Source organism: Pleurodeles waltl, chromosome 5 (assembly GCF_031143425.1).
Source record: "Pleurodeles waltl isolate 20211129_DDA chromosome 5, aPleWal1.hap1.20221129, whole genome shotgun sequence".
Classification (NCBI taxonomy): domain Eukaryota; kingdom Metazoa; phylum Chordata; class Amphibia; order Caudata; family Salamandridae; genus Pleurodeles; species Pleurodeles waltl.
This window is the reverse complement of record NC_090444.1, coordinates 1,805,589,974-1,805,610,650: the sequence shown is the minus strand read 5'-3', so window position 1 is coordinate 1,805,610,650 and position 20,677 is coordinate 1,805,589,974. Positions and strand designations below refer to the sequence as shown.

The following is a 20,677-nucleotide window of genomic DNA, read 5'->3' as shown; positions in this document are numbered from 1 at the left end:
CTGAGGTGGGAAAAGGCCCGGCAGCGAAGGGGTTAAAGGAAAATTCTGAGGAGCAGCGTTATGCTGTTTCCTCATGAGTATAATCAGCCATCTTAGTTCTGGATGAAGCTAATGTATTTCAATTGCATTACGCTGCTGGTATTTACCAAAATGACGCAGCAGTTTAACACTGTCGGGTTCAGTCAAGAACTGAACTGTCAGTTACAGTAGCGAGCTCAGGAGATATGATTACGGTTGTTTAAGGTTAGGATAGGTATACTGGGTCAACTAGTGATACTGGCAGAGAAGGTTAAGGAGATTCCTGAAATACCTGAGAGAGAGATAAAGAAAGATATCATTAAAAAGATTAATTCAAAATGAAGTGAGGAGTTGTATACAGGAGACTGTGGACAGAGTTATGGAAAATAGGAAAAAAAGAAAAGATTCTGATAATGAGTATTTTAGTCTTTCTGAAGCAAATTCAGAAAATAGAGAAAAAGGTAGGAAAAAGAAGAAAAAATTAAAACGTATTGTTAAAGGGAATGGTTCCGAGAAAGGAATGGAAGGTCTGAGCACCTTCAAGGAAATGGGTTTCCTTCGCAGCACGAAAGATAGAGGTGTCATTAGTGGCACTAAAGATGATAATTCCCAAGATCAATTTGGCATACCTCGCGTCCTTCTCTTCCTCTTCACTGTAGTTTAGTAAAAATTAACTTCCCATATTGGACCTTGTGACATAGATAGGAAGTCTAAGCTTGACACCTTTTTCACTGATATTAATATGTTATCAGGTGTCAGCAGTCGGTGGTGGAAAGGTAGCCCTCAGGCCCGATTTCTCAAGCATATATGGAGGCCATGATAGGTGAGGTTCTTGTAAGTATGCAGGGCGTGTAGTGAAAAACTGAGAAAGTGTTTCTAAATGGAAGTTACCTACCATCCACATTTAAGACTGCTGTTCATAGCAGTGACACAGCAACCAATGAAGTGCTAAAGAGAGAATGAATTCAGTGTCACCCTAAATCATCTTCTACTAACCTGATTCTGCAGTAGCGGCAGTGCTTAATTTGTGCTTGTTGTTTCTGGTGCGGAGCACCAGCACTTATTTTTGAGGCCGCAAGCATTTACTGCAAGCAAAAGACACATATGGGAAAGAGAGAGGAAGAGGAAAACGAAAAAGCATCACAATGGGAGAAAGCAGAAAGCTGCAAGAGTGAGCTGAAGGGGCAGGGAGTATCTGTAAATGGATTAAAGAGGCCTGAGATGGCTTGAGGATTACACTGCCTCAGTATTCCATGCTGGCATATTTAATTGCAGCAGCCGCGTGTTGAAGAGGAGGGCTTTATGCACCGGCATGTTTTTGTTTACAAATTAAGCACTCAGTAGCGGGATAGGATGGAAAACTGAGTCACAGATAGGATATTGTGAAAGATGCACCATTCTACTTTTCTTACCCACTGACACCTTCCTTCTCCCCTTGATGCTGTGCTTAAGTGAGGCTTCCACCAGCGGAAGAATTGCAGTGGGTGCACCTAAAGGAGAAAAATAAACAAAAAAGGAGTGTAAAAATAATTATCTGTCAGTGCCCTGATGGTGCATATCCACATAATGTTATGAACTGACATTCAATTTCGGCTCTTAGTCTGTCTCAGCTTCATTATAAAGTTTAGGAAAAGGGATGGTTTAAGTGTCAAGCCTGAAATGTGGTCTAGTGTTGAATATGCCATCAGCAGGGTGCAATGTACTGCTTAAAACACTGGGTGTAAGGTTAGTAGATTGATTAAGTAAGTAGTTCTTTATTTGCATGATTAATTAAAACCATTGCAATAGTATGTACAATATAAAAGATAAGAGACATAATAGTCAAATGTACAACATATACGGCACTGCTTGAAAAATCAATCCTTTATTTCATACATCGCTGACAGTTACAAATTGTGTGATCGGGATGATAAAGGATGGTTTGTGCTACCAACCAACCATCAAATGAACCAACAATTAGTGACAAACACTGGTTAAAACATGATTTCTGCTCTCCTCGTACGCCAAGATTAAGAATGGATTATGTCACCTTACTCAGCATCCAGTGTGCAGCAGAACCAACCCACAGGAAGTAGCAGTTTAAAGGGTTGTCAGTGATTTCGTAGGAAACCATGTTAGAAGTGTATTAGAAATCGGGTCTTTGGTTGGCAGTCAGGTTACCCCCTGTCCAAGTAAGGACCCTCACTCTAGTCAGGGTAAAGGAGAATCACCCTCAGTTAACCCCCGCTGACCCCCTTGGTAACTTGGCATGAGCAGGCAGGCTTAACTGCAGAAGCAATGCGTAAATTATTTGTACCAACACACACAGTAGCCCAGTGAAAACACTATAAAATGACACAACACAGGTTTAGAAAATAGGCACTGTTTATCTAAACAAAACAAGACCAAAACGACAAAAATCCAACCTACACAAGTCAAGATATGAATTTTAAAAAGAATAAAGGAGACATTATGGACACGGCGGTCTGGACAGCCATGCCGGCGGTGGTGGTAATTACTGCCACCACCATGGCGGTCCAGACCGCCATATAATGATGCAGCCTAAACCCCACGGTGGAAAACACCACCAGTGGTAAGCCTGGCTGTGGCGGTGTTTTCCTATCCGCCAGGGCAGGATAATGATCCCTTTTCCTCCCTTTTCCCTTTTCCTCCATCCTTTCCTTGGTGGGTTCCCTCACCAGGGAAAGGCTGACGAGGCGAGTGTGCGTTGAAAAAGGCCAGCGAAGCATCGATTTCCCACCCACAAGCAAGAACATGTGTAGTTTCTTCTCTCCCACAAGAGAGCGATGTGTCGATCCGGAGGGGCACCTCAGATCCGGGCAGGCTGTGCGTTGATTTTCCACACACACAGCGATGTTACGTTAAAATCCGGTCACACGGTGTCAAGACTACGCTGCCTCAATATTCAGTGCTCGCACTTTTAATTGTTGCAGCCGCACGTTTCAGAGGAGGTCTTTGGGCACTAGCACGTTTTTATTTACAAATTAAGCACTGTATAAAATGCTCTATTTTCAATTCAACTTAGATGAGCCAACATCATGAGTGTGGGTCGACTAGCTCATGGCACTCCACGTCACCCAATAATAGTAGTCAATGTGCCAAATAGGCGACAGTGTTTAAGATTTCAAATACTTTGGGCACTCTTAGCACCTCATGTCCTCAGTTGGGTTATGCTTAATGTAAATACCACTAACGTCAAGTAGTTATCCGCTTGTATACCTGTTGCCCAAATTTGTGGCAGTTCCCATAGAACCATAGTGCAGAGGAGATTACTTACCAAGTGGAGGTAACCCGAGGAGAATCCAAGGTGCCCTAGTGCAGTTAGTTTGTTGTGGTATGTCTTAAAACAGCCTTCTTGAGCACCTCTTGTTGCCAGTTATAGCTTTTTGGATGGGACCTTGATGCTTAATTTCTTTTCAACTAACATTAGGAATCTTACCACCTGATAGTTTGACTGCAAGTTTTTACCTGTGAAGCATGCTTTTACCGCTCGTCTGCATGTGCGGATACCCTTCTCATTGAAGTGAGGGCGCAGCAGGTCTCTATTTTCACACACGAGCTCTTTGCATATGCATATCAGGTGGATTATATCTTCTGTCTCCTCTCCACAAAGCGATAGCAGAAACATTCCAAAAGGCTCTTCCATGGTGCTAGATGGGTCAAGGAGGGGAGGTCGCCCAGGTGATGCCGTAAATCTTTCTCCTTGATGAACTTAGAAAGCCCATGGCTAAATAAGGTTGAGGTGCAGCCTTGGTGTAACTGTGCAGGGTAAGCCAACCATGCACCCTCCTCGACAGTGATGCTTTATTATCTGCCAGGGAAACGGTTTTGTTAACTAGCTGCTTGAAGCTTTCGTATGAATCTGATGCCTCCCAGAGACCCCACAGCCATAGCTGATCTATTGAGTCTTGCAGATAGGCCCTTACTGCACTTTTCTCTTAGTTACTAGCTTGGACCATAAGTGAGTATTCATGGACCCTGGCTCTGCTCTCTTGATCTTAAATCAACATTTGATGTATGAGCCGGTAGGGGCCAGCCCTTGCTTTTGCATACCAAATTCCAGTCTTATTTCAGCTGGTGGCACTGAATGAGTCCAGAGGGGGGCCCTTCATGTTCTGTGAAGGGGCCCCCCTCCAGTTTTCTTATGCCACTGGGTGACATGTATCTTGATAGGCTAAAAATAATTTGTAGTGTTCCCGTATCTATGCCATCTAGATTGGAGGCATCTCTCCCCCTCTTCGATCCACTCCCATAGATGAGTGTTGGGGTTAGCTACACCTGAATCACTTGGACCAGTAGAGAGAAGCTTGGGCCGGCAACTTTAGTCTTTAGGTTTTTTAGTGCTACTGCTGTTGCTGTACCTCTCCTTTTCAAAGATTCCTTCTGGGCAGTGAACAAGCCTTTGCTATCTATTAGGATGTCTATGTATTTGCATTCTTGAACGGTTTCAAACTTTTGTTTTGCCAGATACCAGGATCGAGCTCCTTTCGCCTTTCTTTGGTTCAAGTGAATAACTTTGGTCTTGTCCAAATTGATGGGCAAACCATTTTCAGCTGAGAAACTTTGTGTTATGTTTAATAAGCGTTGAAGGCCATCCGGAGTCTGGCTGATGAGTACTAAGTCATCAATGTACAGCAGATTGGACCAAACAATGCCACCCATCTTTGGGAGTGAGAACTGCACTTGTCCAGCCTGGGTGATAGTTCAGACATAAAAAGATTAAAAAGGGTTGGGTCTAGAACACAGCCCTGTTTCAGCCCCTTTGTGGTTAGAATCCTTCTTGACAGTCTCCTGTACGCAGCTTCCCTTGAACTGAGGTATCTGTGTGCAGAAGAATTAGTTGGTTTAGGAGGGGGGCTGTGATCTTCCATTTGGCAAGTTTGTCCCACAGTTTGCCTCTATTAATGCAGTCAAAATCTGATTTGTAATCTACCAAACATAGATACAGTGGCAATTTATCTGCTATTGAGGTAGCAAACAACAGGGAAAGAGATAAAATGTTTGTAGTTGTTCCCATGATCTTACTGAAGCCTGTTTGATTTAGAGGGATTACTCTCTTTTCCCTTGCCCAAGAGGACAGTTCCTCTGAGATCAGCATAGGATTTGGCGTAATTGTCTATCAGGGCTATTAATCTATAGTTTTTTGCTTCATTCTTGTTGCCCTTTTTATAGATTGGGGATATGATTGAGCCCCTCCAAGTGGAAGGGATTATCTCTGTTTGTAGAATTTGTTCAAAAACTGTTTTTAGTTCTTCCGCCCAGTAGTCTCACTCCAGTTTGAACAGAACCGGAGGGATCCCATTAGGGCTCAGCATCTCCTCCCTTCTGCCCTTGGCAATCCTCTTGGAGATTTGCTCGGACAAGATTATAAAAGTACAAGTTGCCTCCAAATTACATGTGTCAGGAGCTCCCTCTTCTTCAAATTGTCCTTGACTAGCTTCCATGTTTTCTTTATGATTGTCATTGGTGTTGAATTGGTCCCAGGGGAAGCTTGCCACAAGCCTCTTCCATCAGGTGTGAGCTTGCTCCGTGTTTTGTGGGGTTTTATAGCGTATTGATCGTGCACCAGGATCGTGTGCTATTGTTGCTTCATATGTCATAAAGAAGTTTGGCCCATAACACCTCTTCTGAATCCCTTTTGGATTGCCAGGCTAGCTTTTAATTGCTTAAGTTCCTGTTGAACATTTTCGTCCGAGCCAGGCTGTTGAGGCCTCCATAGTGTTTTATTTATTACCTTCTTGAGGAGCTTGATAACTGCATTGTGTTTGCTGAAGGGGCTTCTATGGTGAAGTTCTCCTGTTACACATAGTCGTGAGTCTTCTCTTGTTGAGTGAACTGCCCATAGCACTTTCGTGAAGCCTTCCCAGCCAGCCGTGGCATTTAGACCTTTCATTTGATTGTCTTGCAGGAGCATCTTTGCAAAAGCCAGCAGTTTTTCTGGGCAGTCAGTTTTGCATTTAATACTATTATAGTTTTCTGTGTGTATGGAGCATAGCCCTATCACTGCAGGAGTCAGCATTTTTACCTGGACATTCAATATGATTTCGTATGGGGGGTGATCACTGCTATCTTTCGCCGCCACTTGGTAATCCGCAACTTTGCTGAACTGAGGGAGGGTTACAAACATGTAATCTATTTTTGTGCTATATGACGCTGGCAGAGGGTTGCCTGGAAACCGTCCATTCAGTGGCCAGTCGTTCCAGTCTCAAGGTAGATCCCCAACTCACCACACTCCCGGCAATCCGGGGTCCAAGAATGTGTACTGCAAAGTTCCTCAAAGTGGCAGTCACAGGGACGGGCTATGCACGGGCTGCACACCCACCTTCTGGGTCTTCTGGGTCATCCAAGGTCCTCCACATGCGCACCAGCACCAAGGTGGGATCCACCACACCAAGGACCAGCAGCCAGCGCACAGCCAATGGAAGCATCTCCACTAAGTCCAGAGATCCCAGCAGTCAAAACCAGCTACCCACGCTAAGGGGTCAGAAGTGGCAAAACTGTGGCAGTAGGTGTGCGAGACACAAACACATGGAAGCCTTGCCAAGCTGCTTGGGCAACCGAAACCACTCCATACTTCCTTAGCCCCAAAGGTGCAGAGGGTCCAGGTGGCGGGCAAAGCAGAGGATGATCATGGGGGCAGAGGGCTGCAGAGGGCCACGGAGCAACGAATTAGTCTCGGCAGCCTTGCAGAGTTGGTGCAGCACATCAGCTAGCATCTGTTTGAGCTTGTGTTTGCAGCAGTAGTACATTGACTAGCAAACTGTGGTTGGATGGCAATCTACTGTTTTATTATTGTTTGTAATTTTGAGGAGCTATTAATGTACGATGAACCTTAACGAAGAGGGTTAAGAGTACATTACACAGGGCATGAATACATGTCAAGTCGAGTGGATTAAATGAGCGCCAAGAATGTTTATGAAAGATCAGTGGTGCTTACACTTATTCAGGTACAAGCAAAGACATGGGCACATTCAAATCCGTTGCCAAGCAGAATGGATATCGGTGATGAAACAGGACAAAAGGCATAAAGAAGGGGTTCAAGTACTCCCAAAAGGTGTTTGTGAGACATGTCCAGATAAAGGGAAAGGTGTTTCAAGAAACTGGGGGGCTTTAGGAGAGAAAAGAAAGACCATATTCTTTTTTTCTCTGTCCCCACCTGGGGATCTCCAGTTCGAACAGGTTCATACTCGGGGAGGTCTGCCTTCATGGGCGATGGGGCTCTGCCCTCTTTGATTCCAGCCTCCCTCCCTCCCCGGCTGAGGCTTCTTCAAAATCAAATAATGCTGCATTTAAATAATGGCCCTTGTGCCGGCTGGCTCATACGCAGACTGTCACCTGACATCTGTCTGAAAAAACATTTGCCCAGCTGACATACTCACAGCCCTGAAGCTTGTGAGGTCATCAGCTCTGCAAAGCTAAAGCCTGGACAAGCACTCTCCACCCCCTGATGACATTGTGGTGAAGGAAGCCCTGTGTGCTTCAGGCTCACGCTCTACGGTGCCGGAAATTCATGTCAATCAGTAAGTGGAGAGCACTATGAACCCACCCTTTCCCAACTCATTAGAGGGTTGGCTAGAGTCAGAAAATCGTCACTGACTTCCAACCCTACCCTCTGACGAGTTAGGAAAGATTGGAGACGAGCCTGTAGGCAGGAACTAAAGAAATTGAGTCTGCACAGCAGACATTACAAATTTTAACGACTGCGCAGACTCGAACGGCCAGATGTATGAAAATGCAATTTTGCATTTCTTAAATAGTGACTTCATAGAAATTGCTATTTAAGAAATGCAAAATGCTATGTGCAAAGAATTTCCTAATAGCGATTCCTACAAAGTACTTTGTAGGAATCGCTATTAGGAAATCAGTATTAAGAAATCCCGTTGCATTAGAGTCAATGGGCCGGTTTTGCATTTCCTAAATAGTGTTTTCTTATTTAGAAGTCACTATTTAGGAAATGGAAAACCACGGATGGCAACGGGAAAAAGGTCCCCCTTGGTGCACCACAAAAATAGGGTTGCACCTGTAGAGCACACATATGCCTAAGGACATGTATGTGCTCTATTGCAATTTTAAAAAACACCTTGAAGTGCTTTTTTAGGGTCGAGCCTGTGTTGCATGTGCTCGCGCTTGCGTATCGCAGCGAGACGCTTTAGTGTTTAGAAAAGGGCTCGGAGCCATGTCGACGTCACGTCAGCGTTTTTCATTGGTTCTTGGGCCTGCCTAATAAAATCTGCTTGTTTTCATTAGTCGAAGGCATGCATATGTCATGCCTTTTCTGGTTGCTAGTCCTCCTCGAGCGCATCGACCAAGTACAGAAAACATGCGAGGCTCGCTGTTTTCTGTCCGGCTCGTGGACTACTTTTTCTTTAATTTACTAGCGCGATTTCGCTCGGCAGAAGTCGAGCGCTTTACATAGTTAATTGCACTTTTTCGGGTTACGTACATAAATGCACTTTTGCCGATAGGTGAAAAGTCGGGTTAGGGGTTTACAACGCTATCAGCTCTAACATGAGCAAACGCGAAACCTGTTGCATTGCAAATGCTTGTTTAAATTACATCTGGTTCACCACCGAATTCAAGTCAATGGTAATTGCATCTCCAAAATGCCCAAATCACATTTTGGAAATGCATGGTACATCAGAATAGGAAATGCAAGTAGAAAATCCCTGTTTGCATTTACTGTATAAATCGTAATTTGCTATTCCTTAAAGGGCTTTGTACATTAGAAAAACCCAATTTGCTTTTCTTAGCTGCCCGAAATACTGATTCGGACAGTCAAGAAATGCAAATAGGCTTTGTACATCTGGCCCAAAATTCCCAAAATGATTAAAGATTTCAATATAAGAATGTATCACTGTTTTGTTGTAAAAAGTCAAGAATTAATTTATTATTCATTCTAGTGTTATATACGTGGCAGCAGGGAAGTAGGGGGTGAGGCACATTGCCACCTGAAAAGGACAGTGGGGCTAGGAAGGAATCACTTGCCAGCTTCTGCCAGGACTTTCCCATACTGTTCAAGACAGAAAATGTGTCACCAGCTGAGTTGAGTAGTGTGTCATTCTTATGAAAGGTTTTAGAAAAGGTTTGCTCTAGATACAATCTGATTGCATTTTACTATTATTATATATGTATTGAAAGAAACCACTTGTTTGATCTCAAATGCTGAATATTTTTGCACATTTTGGCAGCCTATCATTGTAACTAATGGTTTAAAATAATGACTTGCATAATTGCAGTACTTACAATCACTGGCTGGGCTCATGTCACCATTCCCCACTGCACCAACTCTCTGGTTATACACTGGCATCTGCAGTGATTGCATTAACCAAATGCATGTAAACAAATGCATTTCCCATTGATTACTTTAATTGCACTTTTTTCAGTTAAAGTGTACTCATAGTTTATATGCATTTACCTTTCAGGTGAAATGTCTAGAAAATAGTGTTAGAATAGTTTATTAGCCACATCTCTAATCCCACTTACATTCTACTGAGGAACACCATACTTTTTTAACGTAATTCAACTGCTGGGCCTTAATGGAATTTGCAGACCGCTCAACTGTCCAGGATCTCTGGTAAGCTTTTTGCCTGGGGTCTCTCAAAGTTCACTAGGGTGGGGACACAGTCCGTCACATGTCAAGCAACCACCTGCTGCATAGCTGACTCTTCTCCAACCCCACAGGCTTTTCAGCGGCCCTGGTCTATCAGATTTTTTTTTTCTGACAGCCTGAGTACACTTCATGGTATGCATCACTGACTTGTTAGCTCATATATTATATCGCCTAGCAGCTTGACCAATCCAAGATCAGAAACTTTATGACAGCAGCTTTTAGTTTTTTTTTATTCAGGTTGTTGATGGCAGTGTTAACACAGCCCTGGTATTTCTGCTTCATTTTATGGTACTTGCAATGCTGTGTTCCATCAAATATCAAGGATTCATAAATGTACAACAAAAAGGACAAAAATATTCGAACATCTAACATACCACAAGTAGAGAGCTCTTTTGGTACTTGTGCCCGCAGGAAGCAAGAGCAATCTTGTTAAATATCATGGAAGTATTTCAGATGTTTCCTATCACTTATTACTTCTGTAGTTCTGTGGTATTGTCACAAACCCCAAAGCCCCAGGTACATTATTTGGGCTGTATCTCCCTTATACATGCCAGTATGGCCCTCCTGTAAATCAATCTTGCCCACGAAGTTTACGCCCCACCACTTTATGAAATCACCAGCCACCACTGTTCATGTTGCAGCTAAAAAGGGAAATAGGTTTCATGGGCAGTAGTCCTGCTCACCGCTGGCCATGGACTTGTAGACTTTAAAGAGTAATTTGAACTTGACACAGGCTGGAAAAGCGAGCCAGAAAAGATCTACAAAGTGGGATAATTCGATTAGCCTGGCAGTGACCAAGCTGCAAGCAAGGCAGTTTAAGAAGCAAGTGAGCACTGCAGTCAGAGAAGCCAGTGAGCAGTGCCTTGCTACAGCAGGGTAGGAGAATATTTAGTGCATGCTGTCTAGGGTGTTCTCTAGGAGTAAACACAGTAGGCATAATGTTGTAGCCAGCATTAGACAAAAAAGCAACACATGACTTCACAGGGAGCACAAAATACATTTTATTGCTGGATATTTGTCAGTGAAAACACATTTTAAAACTGCATTGTGAGATAATCGATGTTGCGTTTTTTGCTGGAAATGAAAAGATGCATTTCAGGTTAAAAAAAACCCTCAACAGATTAGGCAGCAGCAGTAGAAAAACAACTCGAGACACGTTAGTACTGCTGCCCCAGATGGGACTGTTATGATGCAATTGTGGTATGTTGGGTGCAGGGCAGTGACGTCTCTGCACTCCGCATAGGAAATCCCTTCTGGTACTAGCAGAAATTGATGCTGGAGTCACAGACGGACACCAAGAGCTGTCCTCTGCCACTGGAGTTGCCATGGGAGAGGTGTTGGAGGAGTCCTCAGGGAGGCTTTTGAAGGTGGTGACATCAGACTTAGCAGAAGTATGTGACACTCGTATGCTATGTAAATAAAGTCCCCCATCAGGCCTTTCTTCGAGAACAGGTATTAGAAGGTTTGAGGTCATGAAGAAAGTGATTACCTGTTTGAATGATTTTTCCTTCATCCATCAGAATCACGAAGTCTGCTTTGCTCAAGAATTCTGTCCTGTGAGTGCAAAGGATTCTGGTCTTATGTCTGAGAATTCCCAAAATGCACTTCTCTAGCAGATGTCTGGCAATATCAGCATCAACGGCGGCCAGAGGATCATCGAGAAGATAAATCTCCTTATCCTGTGAAGAAAGATTGAACAGATCTATGAAAAGAAGAGTAGTAATGACAGGCAATAATTTCACTTTCCCAAAAGTAGCAGGAACACAGGTTAGAATTCCTAGAAGGTAGTGTAAGATCAGGGCCTGCTGTTCCCAGCACGAGGACCAACACCGTTAATGAAGCCTACGCTAAAAGCAGAGGTGGTCAGGAGGTCTAGTGCCTTCTACCAGACCATGGGCCAAATGTACAAACACATTTTCCCACAGACACAGAATGGGTAAAAACCTTTGCTACATCTGGCCCCATGTTTCTTGAAATATTCCACACACCTGACCACACTTTCTTTAGGTAACCCACACTTGACAGTATGGGATGCGTTGACTTCATTAAGTTGGGTATGATGTATAATTAATTGATTGTGTTTTACCAGGCAGGCAACCTTATCAGTTGTCTGCCAACCCCCATTAGAATCCTGACCCGTGTGTGTAGTGGATCCTATATAGTTTTAATGGGAATCAGGAGTTTAGCTTAGCCTTTGGCTTGCAGGCCTGCAACCCTGTCACCTAGTGACTTTTAACCTACTTAGCTTGCACTGTTTTAGCACATTTATTAAATTATTTCTTCCAAGAGGGCTGCTATGTTTATAGTTAGGAAGATGTTTTAGTTTCATGTTATCAGTGCCACTCTGTAAAGGCGTCACTATCAGCATCAAAGATAAATAAGAAACATAGGTATTTACATCATGTACTTTACCACTTTCGTGTGATAGTAAGATGATGTACCTTTTTAGGGAACTGTTTATATAATTGCCACCCCGAGGATACATTCTTATCTATTGTTTGGGAACATACCTGCATCAGGGGTCCTACAAGATTTGTAAAAATACATCTCACACAGACAAGATAATCAGACGGATTCCTACCAGATGCCATCAACACTCTCTATGCTACACGTCGCCTTGATGCTGAGCCAGTATTCGTGTCCCCACGGAGTCTGATTTACAGACTCATTCCAGGGTAACGAGGGTTGGGGGACTCTTCTCATGGACATGGAAATGGTACTGGTAGATTAGTTTAACACATCTAGATCTCTTTAGGTTAGTAATTAGATTTATGATGCTGGGTATTAGGGTTTGTTTCACACCTGCTTTACATTTGATCTTAGTACAAGATGGTGGGGTTCTTTGTATTTATGACTCTAATTTTTATCATTCCGTTTCTTGCAATGCTCAGTATCTTAATTATTGCAGCCCATGCAATCTTACAGTAGATTGCAGTCTTGTTAATAAAACGTATTGAAAACTTTACTGCATCTCTTTCATTGCCTGTGTATGACTGGGATATGTTGTTCATGTGATAAAAGGGAAATCTCTGTTTAACCACGACCTCCCTGAGATGTCGCACTCTTGAGTCCATGCATAAAGGCTGCCACAAATCACCTTTTACTGTTTGGGTTTTTAGTGAGGTTTTTGGTGAGGTGCTGCTTGTGAGCAGGGAGTGTTTGGCCCACTGTTGCGACTTGTAGGATTGGCTTAGTCACCTACAAACAAAAGTGCTGTCATCCCTAAACCCGCAGGCTTGCCTAGAGTAAGAGTCAAACTACGACATGTGCTTGCATGGTATGAAGCCACTCACATCACCTTACCACATCTGTTCCTGAATCATGAATGGAAGTTAATCCATTCATGCTGTACCTTTCTTTTCAGATCTTTACTGCTGATGTTGTACTAAATGTGCCAATATATCCCAGCTGTACCACATAGAGACGGCACACCAGTGAAGGGTTGGGTTAAGGGCATGAGCTATTTCTAGACATGTCTGATGTCCACCAGACATCTCTGGGTGATCCCAGCCTCTTGCAGTAAACAGTAATGAACCAGCTAAAGGCTCACTGATTAAGACCAATTAAACTGAGGTCCAGACTCACTGACCTGTTGTGGAAAACCTTGACTACTTGTCCAGTAGAAGACAGCCACTTATTTTTCCCTCTTAGATTTTTTTGATACTTTTGTATATGTGCAGTGAAACAATGAACAATACCAGGGAAACAAGACATCAAATGGCACATGGTGTAGAATACAGTGGCAAAGTAACTCCCAAAGTATACAAGTTAAACCCAATGGAATTCAAGAGTTTAGTACAGTTTGTTTAGAAAGTAAGTAAAGAGAGAGAGAGAGAGATTAGTTTGAAGCTTGTAGTAGCGCCTCTTGTTATGCACAGCATTTTCTAGAGAGAGTCACTTGCAGTCGGCACAAATAGAGGATGAATATCAGATACACACAAATTCTTAGAACTGACTTCAGATGTTGTGTCAGATCTGGAAAAATGACATGTTCTAAAGCATGGACATTTTGCATCAACATTACAGAACAGCATAGTTCTGCTTTTGCAGGGTGTCGCAACCACTGTAATATAATCTGGTGGTTGACGATGAGAAAGGCAACTATGGTATGTTGAGGTACTTGTTTGTTGGATGTTGGATACTTGATTTGTTGGATACTTGGCACCAGTATGCCATAAACACTAAAAAGGATAGATAATTGTAAAGGAGATAACAAAGGAGGGCAGGGTATTGTTCACTTTAAATCAAAATGCATGGATATGTGGGCACTCACAGATTTTATGTATTAGTTGCATGACTATGACAATGTGAACATCCATACTGATATAATGTATGAATACATTTGTAGTGAAACCACTTGAGCTTGCCGTGGATGGATACAGGTTTGACTAAACCATAGCACTTCTCTTATTCCATATGGGTAGGTTCCCGGCTTATGTTGTCCTCTACCTACTGTGCCTCTGCCTAGATAGTCTCATACACAGTACTAATTCTCCTCAGGTCATCTGACAAGTAGGCAATAACCAGCAGAAGGACCATGCTTAGAAGGGAAGGAGTTGGAGTGTGTTGGTTCAACTTCCATTAAATGTTAGCGGTATTCATAGTTTTGGAATTGGGAGCAGGGACTTTCCCAAGTCCCATTAGAGAGTAGAGAAATGTTTAAAGGTGGAAACGTCATAAAGGTCTTGAATGTTAGATAAGACAGTACTTTTCCAGATACTTATCACATTGCCCAGAGAAGACAAATTGATAATTTCAAATTGGCAGGTCCAGAAAACAGATGCAGCTAATATCGAGGTATCAAATAATCATATGCCAAGGTGTGAGCAGGCATCCTACTGAGGGGGCACTACCCCTAGTAACTATATTTCAAGAGTGTGTCCAAATATTTGGTGGATCTGGGATGGTGACAACTTCAAATCATGAGGCAATGTGTCCTAGAGATAAGGTTCAAAATTACAGTGCCCTAGAGATAAGATTTAAAAAATACATCCAACAAGAAAAGACTGCCTCAAAAAGCAAGATCAAGTGTGAAGTTAGAAAACTCATGAAGGTTTACCACACAAATTCCAAAGATACAAGATTGGGAAAACATATGCCATGAGGATGCAAAGTAAATGGCAAAATACAAACAATAGGCAAAATCAGAAATAGATCGTCTCAAATGTACAGAAAAACCAGTATAAAATCAGGCAGCATCCCCAATAAAGGCCACAAAGACCATGGCTCACTCCCAAAATCATGGGCTTATATACAGTTTTGCTGTATAGAAATTACACAGCAGTGCAAGGTCGGTGTGGTCTGATCATTGCTTCAAAACAAAATCACTGATTTACAGCTGGAAAACATATCAAAGACCTATCACGTTAGCACTAACTCACCACATGAATATTGATTTGGCCCTTCTGCTCTAATGTCATCCAGAGTTGTCAGACCAATCTGGTTACTTAAACAACAGTGAACCATTGTGAATTAATGAAATACCGTGTGCAAGCAGAAGATTCTTAAAAATTGTTGCAAAAGTAAGCTACTCGAAAACAGTGTAATTCAGAGTTAAATAAATCTACTTCTTGCTGCACGTAGTGCTAGGCAGAAATATAAACATAGATTAAACATTATGATATATTATCCATTTTGGAAAAGATAGCATAAAGGCCTAACTGAGGATTAAGCCAGAAAAGCACACTTTAACATGGCAATGAAAGTTTGTTTCAAATGTAATAGTTACATGTCAGTATACGCATGTATAAACAGTGCAAATTAATTGCTATGCACACTATTATTAATGTGTATTCTTATTTAAATGCACTAAAGCTCTTAAATTACCGACCACAGAAGTTGGAGACTAGTCTGGGACGTACACAGAATGTAGAGGGAATACACACGTATCTTGTCTTGCATAATAAGGACTAGCAGACGCCTGTTACACTTAATGGATGTAATACTGATCACTGACATAGGAATTATGTTCGTAGGTATGTATGTATTTAGAATATTTACTGACCAGTGATAGGAGAGGTAGTTGGGTTGTGGGTGTTGTCAATGCATTGTGATGTAGTGTTCTTCAAAGAAGTGAGTCCTCAAATCTTTCCTAAACTGGAGCAGCACTGGGGCAGGCCTAGTGGGTACAGGAATAATGTTCCATATCCTAGGTTCATAGAATTAAAAGGCCAGAGGACTTGTTTTTTCTTTCTTACACTTCTTAGGCTCCAGTCTGATGCTGTTCTAGCTATGGGTGTGCAGAGAACCTCAGAGATTGTGAGCATGCCTGTAAAGTAAGTGGGGGTGCTGGTCGTGATGTCTTTGTAAATGATGCAGCTGGTTTTGAAGATGGTGAAGGACGGCAAGGGAGCTCAAGGAATTCCATCAGGATGGTGCTGATGTGTTAGCATTTCTTAAGGCCAAGCATGAGACATGCTGCTCTGTGTGGTACTCCTTTGAGGTTGCAGTGTTTGGGATGCCATGGAGGACGGTGTCACCACCATCCAGATGCAAGAGCACAAGGACTTGAACAGCAGTTCTGAATTCGCTTTCTGTTGTAAACAGTTTCACTTTCTTTAGAAGAGAGATCTAGTACCGGGTGGCAGTGAGGTTGGTGTCCAGGGTGAACCCTAGAGGCTTGGCATTCAGTGAAAGTTGGGTTCGAAGGCATCAAGGTTCATGTCAGGGAGCTAGACGTGTACTGTTTCCTGTTCTTGACAAATAACAGGAAATCTATCTTGGTTGGGTTGAGTTTCAGGTAGAGGGTGAACATCTAGGCATGGGTGTTGTGCAGGCAGTGTTTTTGGCACTGGGCGTCTAAAGGAGAGGAAACTTTCAAGTAGAGTTCTGTATCACCACCATATTAGTGAATAGTGATGCGTTTATCCATGAGTAGAATACCAAGTGGTTCCATGTAGAAGTGGAAGATGACAGGAGATAGTATGGAACGCTGGGGAACTCCATAGGTGATTGGGATTTGTTTGTGACATGTAATGTCCCTGTGAACAGGTGATAAGGATCCTTTGTTACATGGAGGTTCCTATGTAAATAAACTGGTGTCAGCTGAAAAGGTAGGAGGCGAACCAGTGAAGGACATTGCTGGTGAATCCCATTGAATACTCCAGGGTGCTTATGAGGGTGAGATGGTAGTATGATCATTTTAACCAGGCTAGTCTTATCATTAGGTATATGGTTTATTTTTTTCAAGAAAATCGCCTTTGTGATGTCATATAAAGGGCTTTCAAAATGGCCCTAAACACGTTCTTTGTACTCCAAATTCTTTTACTCCTGATGATAACCTGATAATCACTCCAGGTTGAAACACCATTGGCGACCTTGGCATTTGGTCCCCCTTTATTAGTCCTACCTTTCTGATTACCATACTGGTTATATATTCATACCATTACCATGGGCTTTATATACTCTTTTGCCAATTTTAGTCACAATTTCAGCTTATGTTTTTTATATTTCACTATGTGATCACATGATGAATCGAATATTAAACATATGTTTTGCAATTTCTTGGTCACTGTCATTGTTGATACTATTTCTCTTTGAAAGATCTATAACTTTCATGATTACATTTTTAGGTGACTGTGTAAGGCATGGGCATTTGGAGATATGAGTCTTGTAGGTGTTAGATATGTACATACGGTTTATAAAAAAAGATCAACGTCAGTTACTCATCTGATGGGGGCGTGGCCAGGATGGCGGCCAGTGCAGATGTGTCTTACTGAGCTTCATACTGAGTCCCAACTGAATCCTGCTTCATCTTGCACCTGATGCTCTGGAGACCCTGCCTCGCATGTGAGAGGCTCTCCACATGACTGCCTGGAAATGCCTGCCTGAAATTTGGTGATAGTGGAACCGCTTGGGGTGTGGAGGCGGATCGCTGAGTGAGGTGCTCGCTGTGGGTGCGGCCCGCCCAGGCTACTGGGAAACAAGCAGCAATAGGACATTGAGTGCAGACAACCATGCGGTGACAGTCAACCCCGTCCAGATCATGCGGTCCGGTCCCACCACTGTGGACCGAGTGGCGAGGAGGTGTCCAGAATGGAATGCCACAGTGAGGGTGCGATGATCATCAGCCCTGCCCACGTCAATGGTCGTCCCAGTCCTTGTTGACGCCAAGGGCCCCATCAGTGAGAGTCACCTTCCGGCACACATGATGGGTTGTGCCCCTGGTCTCTGAAGCTGTGAGAGGAGACGGCCCGGGGCAACCTCAGTGTGGCACTGGATCACCTGCACCTTTCCTGCATGTGCAGCCCACTTAGCAGGTGAAATGACCACAACTGCGGATCGCACAGGTGGGTCTCTGGGCTGTGCAGTGGGCTATAGCGGTGAGAAGAAGACCTGGGAGTTGCACCCAGAGACTTGCTTAGTACCTACTGGAGCCTGGGTGGGGGTAACCTCACCTATGGACTGCCAGTACGGCCCCTCTCCTGTTGCCATTGGGTGGAGCTGACTGAGAGCCACTCTGGGAGAACCCATATCATGGGCTCGCAGGTGCTACCTGCTTTCTAACTATGGTTCTTCGGACCAGCCAAAGCGGTTGAGCTCAAGTGGCCTGCGAACAAATGCGGGCCTGTATTAGGCCTTAGACGGAATGAAGGGTTGCAACTGCCAGGAGGGGCAGGCAAGTCCTGAGGTCAATTCCAAGTTGAAGCCCTGTGTCAGTGCAAATAATAAACAGGCAAGAAGGTGAAACCGAAAGGGACCAGGCCACCGCCCCTATCCCCTAAGGACGGTCCAGGAGCTTTCAATGCGATAATGCAGAGGGCGGAACCTCTCATTTGAGTCATAAGCACTGAATTGTCATGCTTATACATACATATATATGACATAGATAGATATGTAAATAAGGTGTTAGGTGAAATGGTAAAGTTTCATTTTTATTTCCACAAAAAAAAAAAAATCCCAATTGACAATAAAAAATAGATATGAAAGAGAAATAAGAAATATCTTTCACAAACCTCTCCTTTAAAATGGAGGAAAGCAAAAGAAATGCAAGGCAATTGTAAACCCAGGCTATACATTCAGAATTAAACTGACACTGCACCTTTAAGAGCTTCACCCTTACTCCAGTGTCCCATCATGCACCAGGGGGGCCTATTAGGTCAGTTCATTTTTACTTAGATGAAGGAATTAGCACAAAAATGCAAAACATACTGAATGTAATCATTGTTGAGGGAGGTGGGAGGGTTGCTTATGACTTTGATGAGGATTTCCCTGGAAGAGAAACAGGATTACAGGTGAGAAACGTTCCCTTCCCTTCCAGGGGATCAATAGTCATAAACACTGAATAGAATAGCTAGCTCATCCAATCATAATGTTTTGGTGGACAACAAGATAAAAAACGGAATATAATGTATTAGAAAAAAAAATCTTTAAAGAGGCCTGGCCTACTTGTGCATCAGCTCTTGAATATGAATGCAGACAATAATATATAGTAAAGGTATGTATTGATCTACATGTAGCAGCTTTACATATTTCTGGGATAGACATATTTCTTTAAAAAGCCATAGTTGTTGTTTTTCCTCAGTTGAGTGTGCCTTAGGTTTACCATAAAGCTTTTAATCACTAGTTTGTAACAGAGAATTATACACAAAAAAATCCACCTAGAAATGGATTGTTTAGAAGTAGAAAAAACTGTTCTAAGAGGACCATACTGAAAGACATTATATCCAGTAATAGATAGCACACATGACTAGTACACTTTGATACAGTTAAGTTCTGGTTATTATATGGCAGAAACTCCATCCCCAGCCAATAGCAGAAACAAAAAGCTCCAGTACTTACTTAGAGCTCTAACCCTCAACAAACATGCATGGGGAGAAAGGAATACACCAACCTGATAGACTATGACAATACCTCACACACCCCTTGCTAACCTAAACAACATTTGAAAAACAATAAAAAATTAAATGTATAATGAATCTTGTCGCAAGGAAGTATAAAGAGAACAAAACGTATCCCAAGACAGTAAAAATACAGAAATCCAAGAATAATACAACAAACTACTTCTACATGATTAGGGTTCCAGATTCTCCCATCATCCACCTTAAGAGGTCCCTTGAACACCTAGACAACTTTATGAGATTTGCTGAAATGTAAAGAAGCACTCCCAAAGTTTTTTGGTAATTTCACTCTCATCACATCCCCCACTATAACATCCATGTGTTTGACAGCTTTGAGAAGCTCAAACCTTAGTTTCATGTCATCCTAAATAGGAGCCTCTCTCATCCTATCCTCCTCTACCAGGTCTGTCACACGAGAGAGATCTTCACGCTATACACTTATCCTTGGTGGACAGACTTAAATGTGAGGGCTGCACTTTCTAAGCCGTACAAATGGTAGAATGTGCCATATGCCCATACTTTTCCACCCCGCATTTCACCATGTCTATCCAATTTACACCTTTCTGTTTAGCAATTTTAATTGTTTTCTTCAGTGTTCTGTGAAACCTCTCGACCATACCTCTGGATGGTACAGGGCACATTTCTTGACTCTAATGCCTCTTGCTTCCAAAAACTCTTCCATGGTCTTTGATGTCAATTGCTCTCCATTACTCTTTAATGTACTCTTGGGATTGCCTTCTCGAGCAAACACCTCAGTCAAAAACTTCAAAACCGATGTTGTTGTGATTTCTGTAGTAACAATCACCTCCAGTCCCCTAGAGAGAGTTTCATCAATACCAGCAAACACTTAGCAGTGGATCTACAACTTATGGATCATATTATGTCCAAAGCAACATCATCCAACATCTCCTTCGGAATCCCACTGCAAATCATGGGTGGAGTCTTAATCTTAAGGGTTTTATCAACCACCTTATACTCTCCACAATCCCCGACTATCCTCTTCACCATTAAATCCATTCCCAGCCACCAATAAGCATATCTCAGTCTCTCTTTCATCTTGATAATCTTCCAATGTACCTCATAGGCTAAACCTATAAGACATTCTGTAATCCCAGAGGGGGACACTAACTTGCACTTTCTTAACACAATACTGTTGTTGACAGCTAGTTCTTCTGAGACTCTGGCATACCCCTTCATCTTTTCATCACAG

The 20,677-nt window shown here is 42.7% G+C and overlaps 1 protein-coding gene across 1 annotated transcript in view; it reads right to left on the bottom strand.

Moving 5' to 3' along the window:
• Positions 1 to 20,677, bottom strand: part of LOC138296821 (ATP-binding cassette sub-family C member 10-like) — a 669,768-nt gene that overhangs the window by 290,728 nt on the left and 358,363 nt on the right. Inside the window, exons 10-11 of the mRNA XM_069236276.1 lie at positions 11,118 to 11,307; positions 1,431 to 1,508 (exon numbers count right to left, since the gene is read on the bottom strand). Of these exons, the coding sequence (XP_069092377.1) occupies positions 1,431 to 1,508; positions 11,118 to 11,307 (268 nt within the window). The remainder of the gene's footprint in view (positions 1 to 1,430; positions 1,509 to 11,117; positions 11,308 to 20,677) is intronic.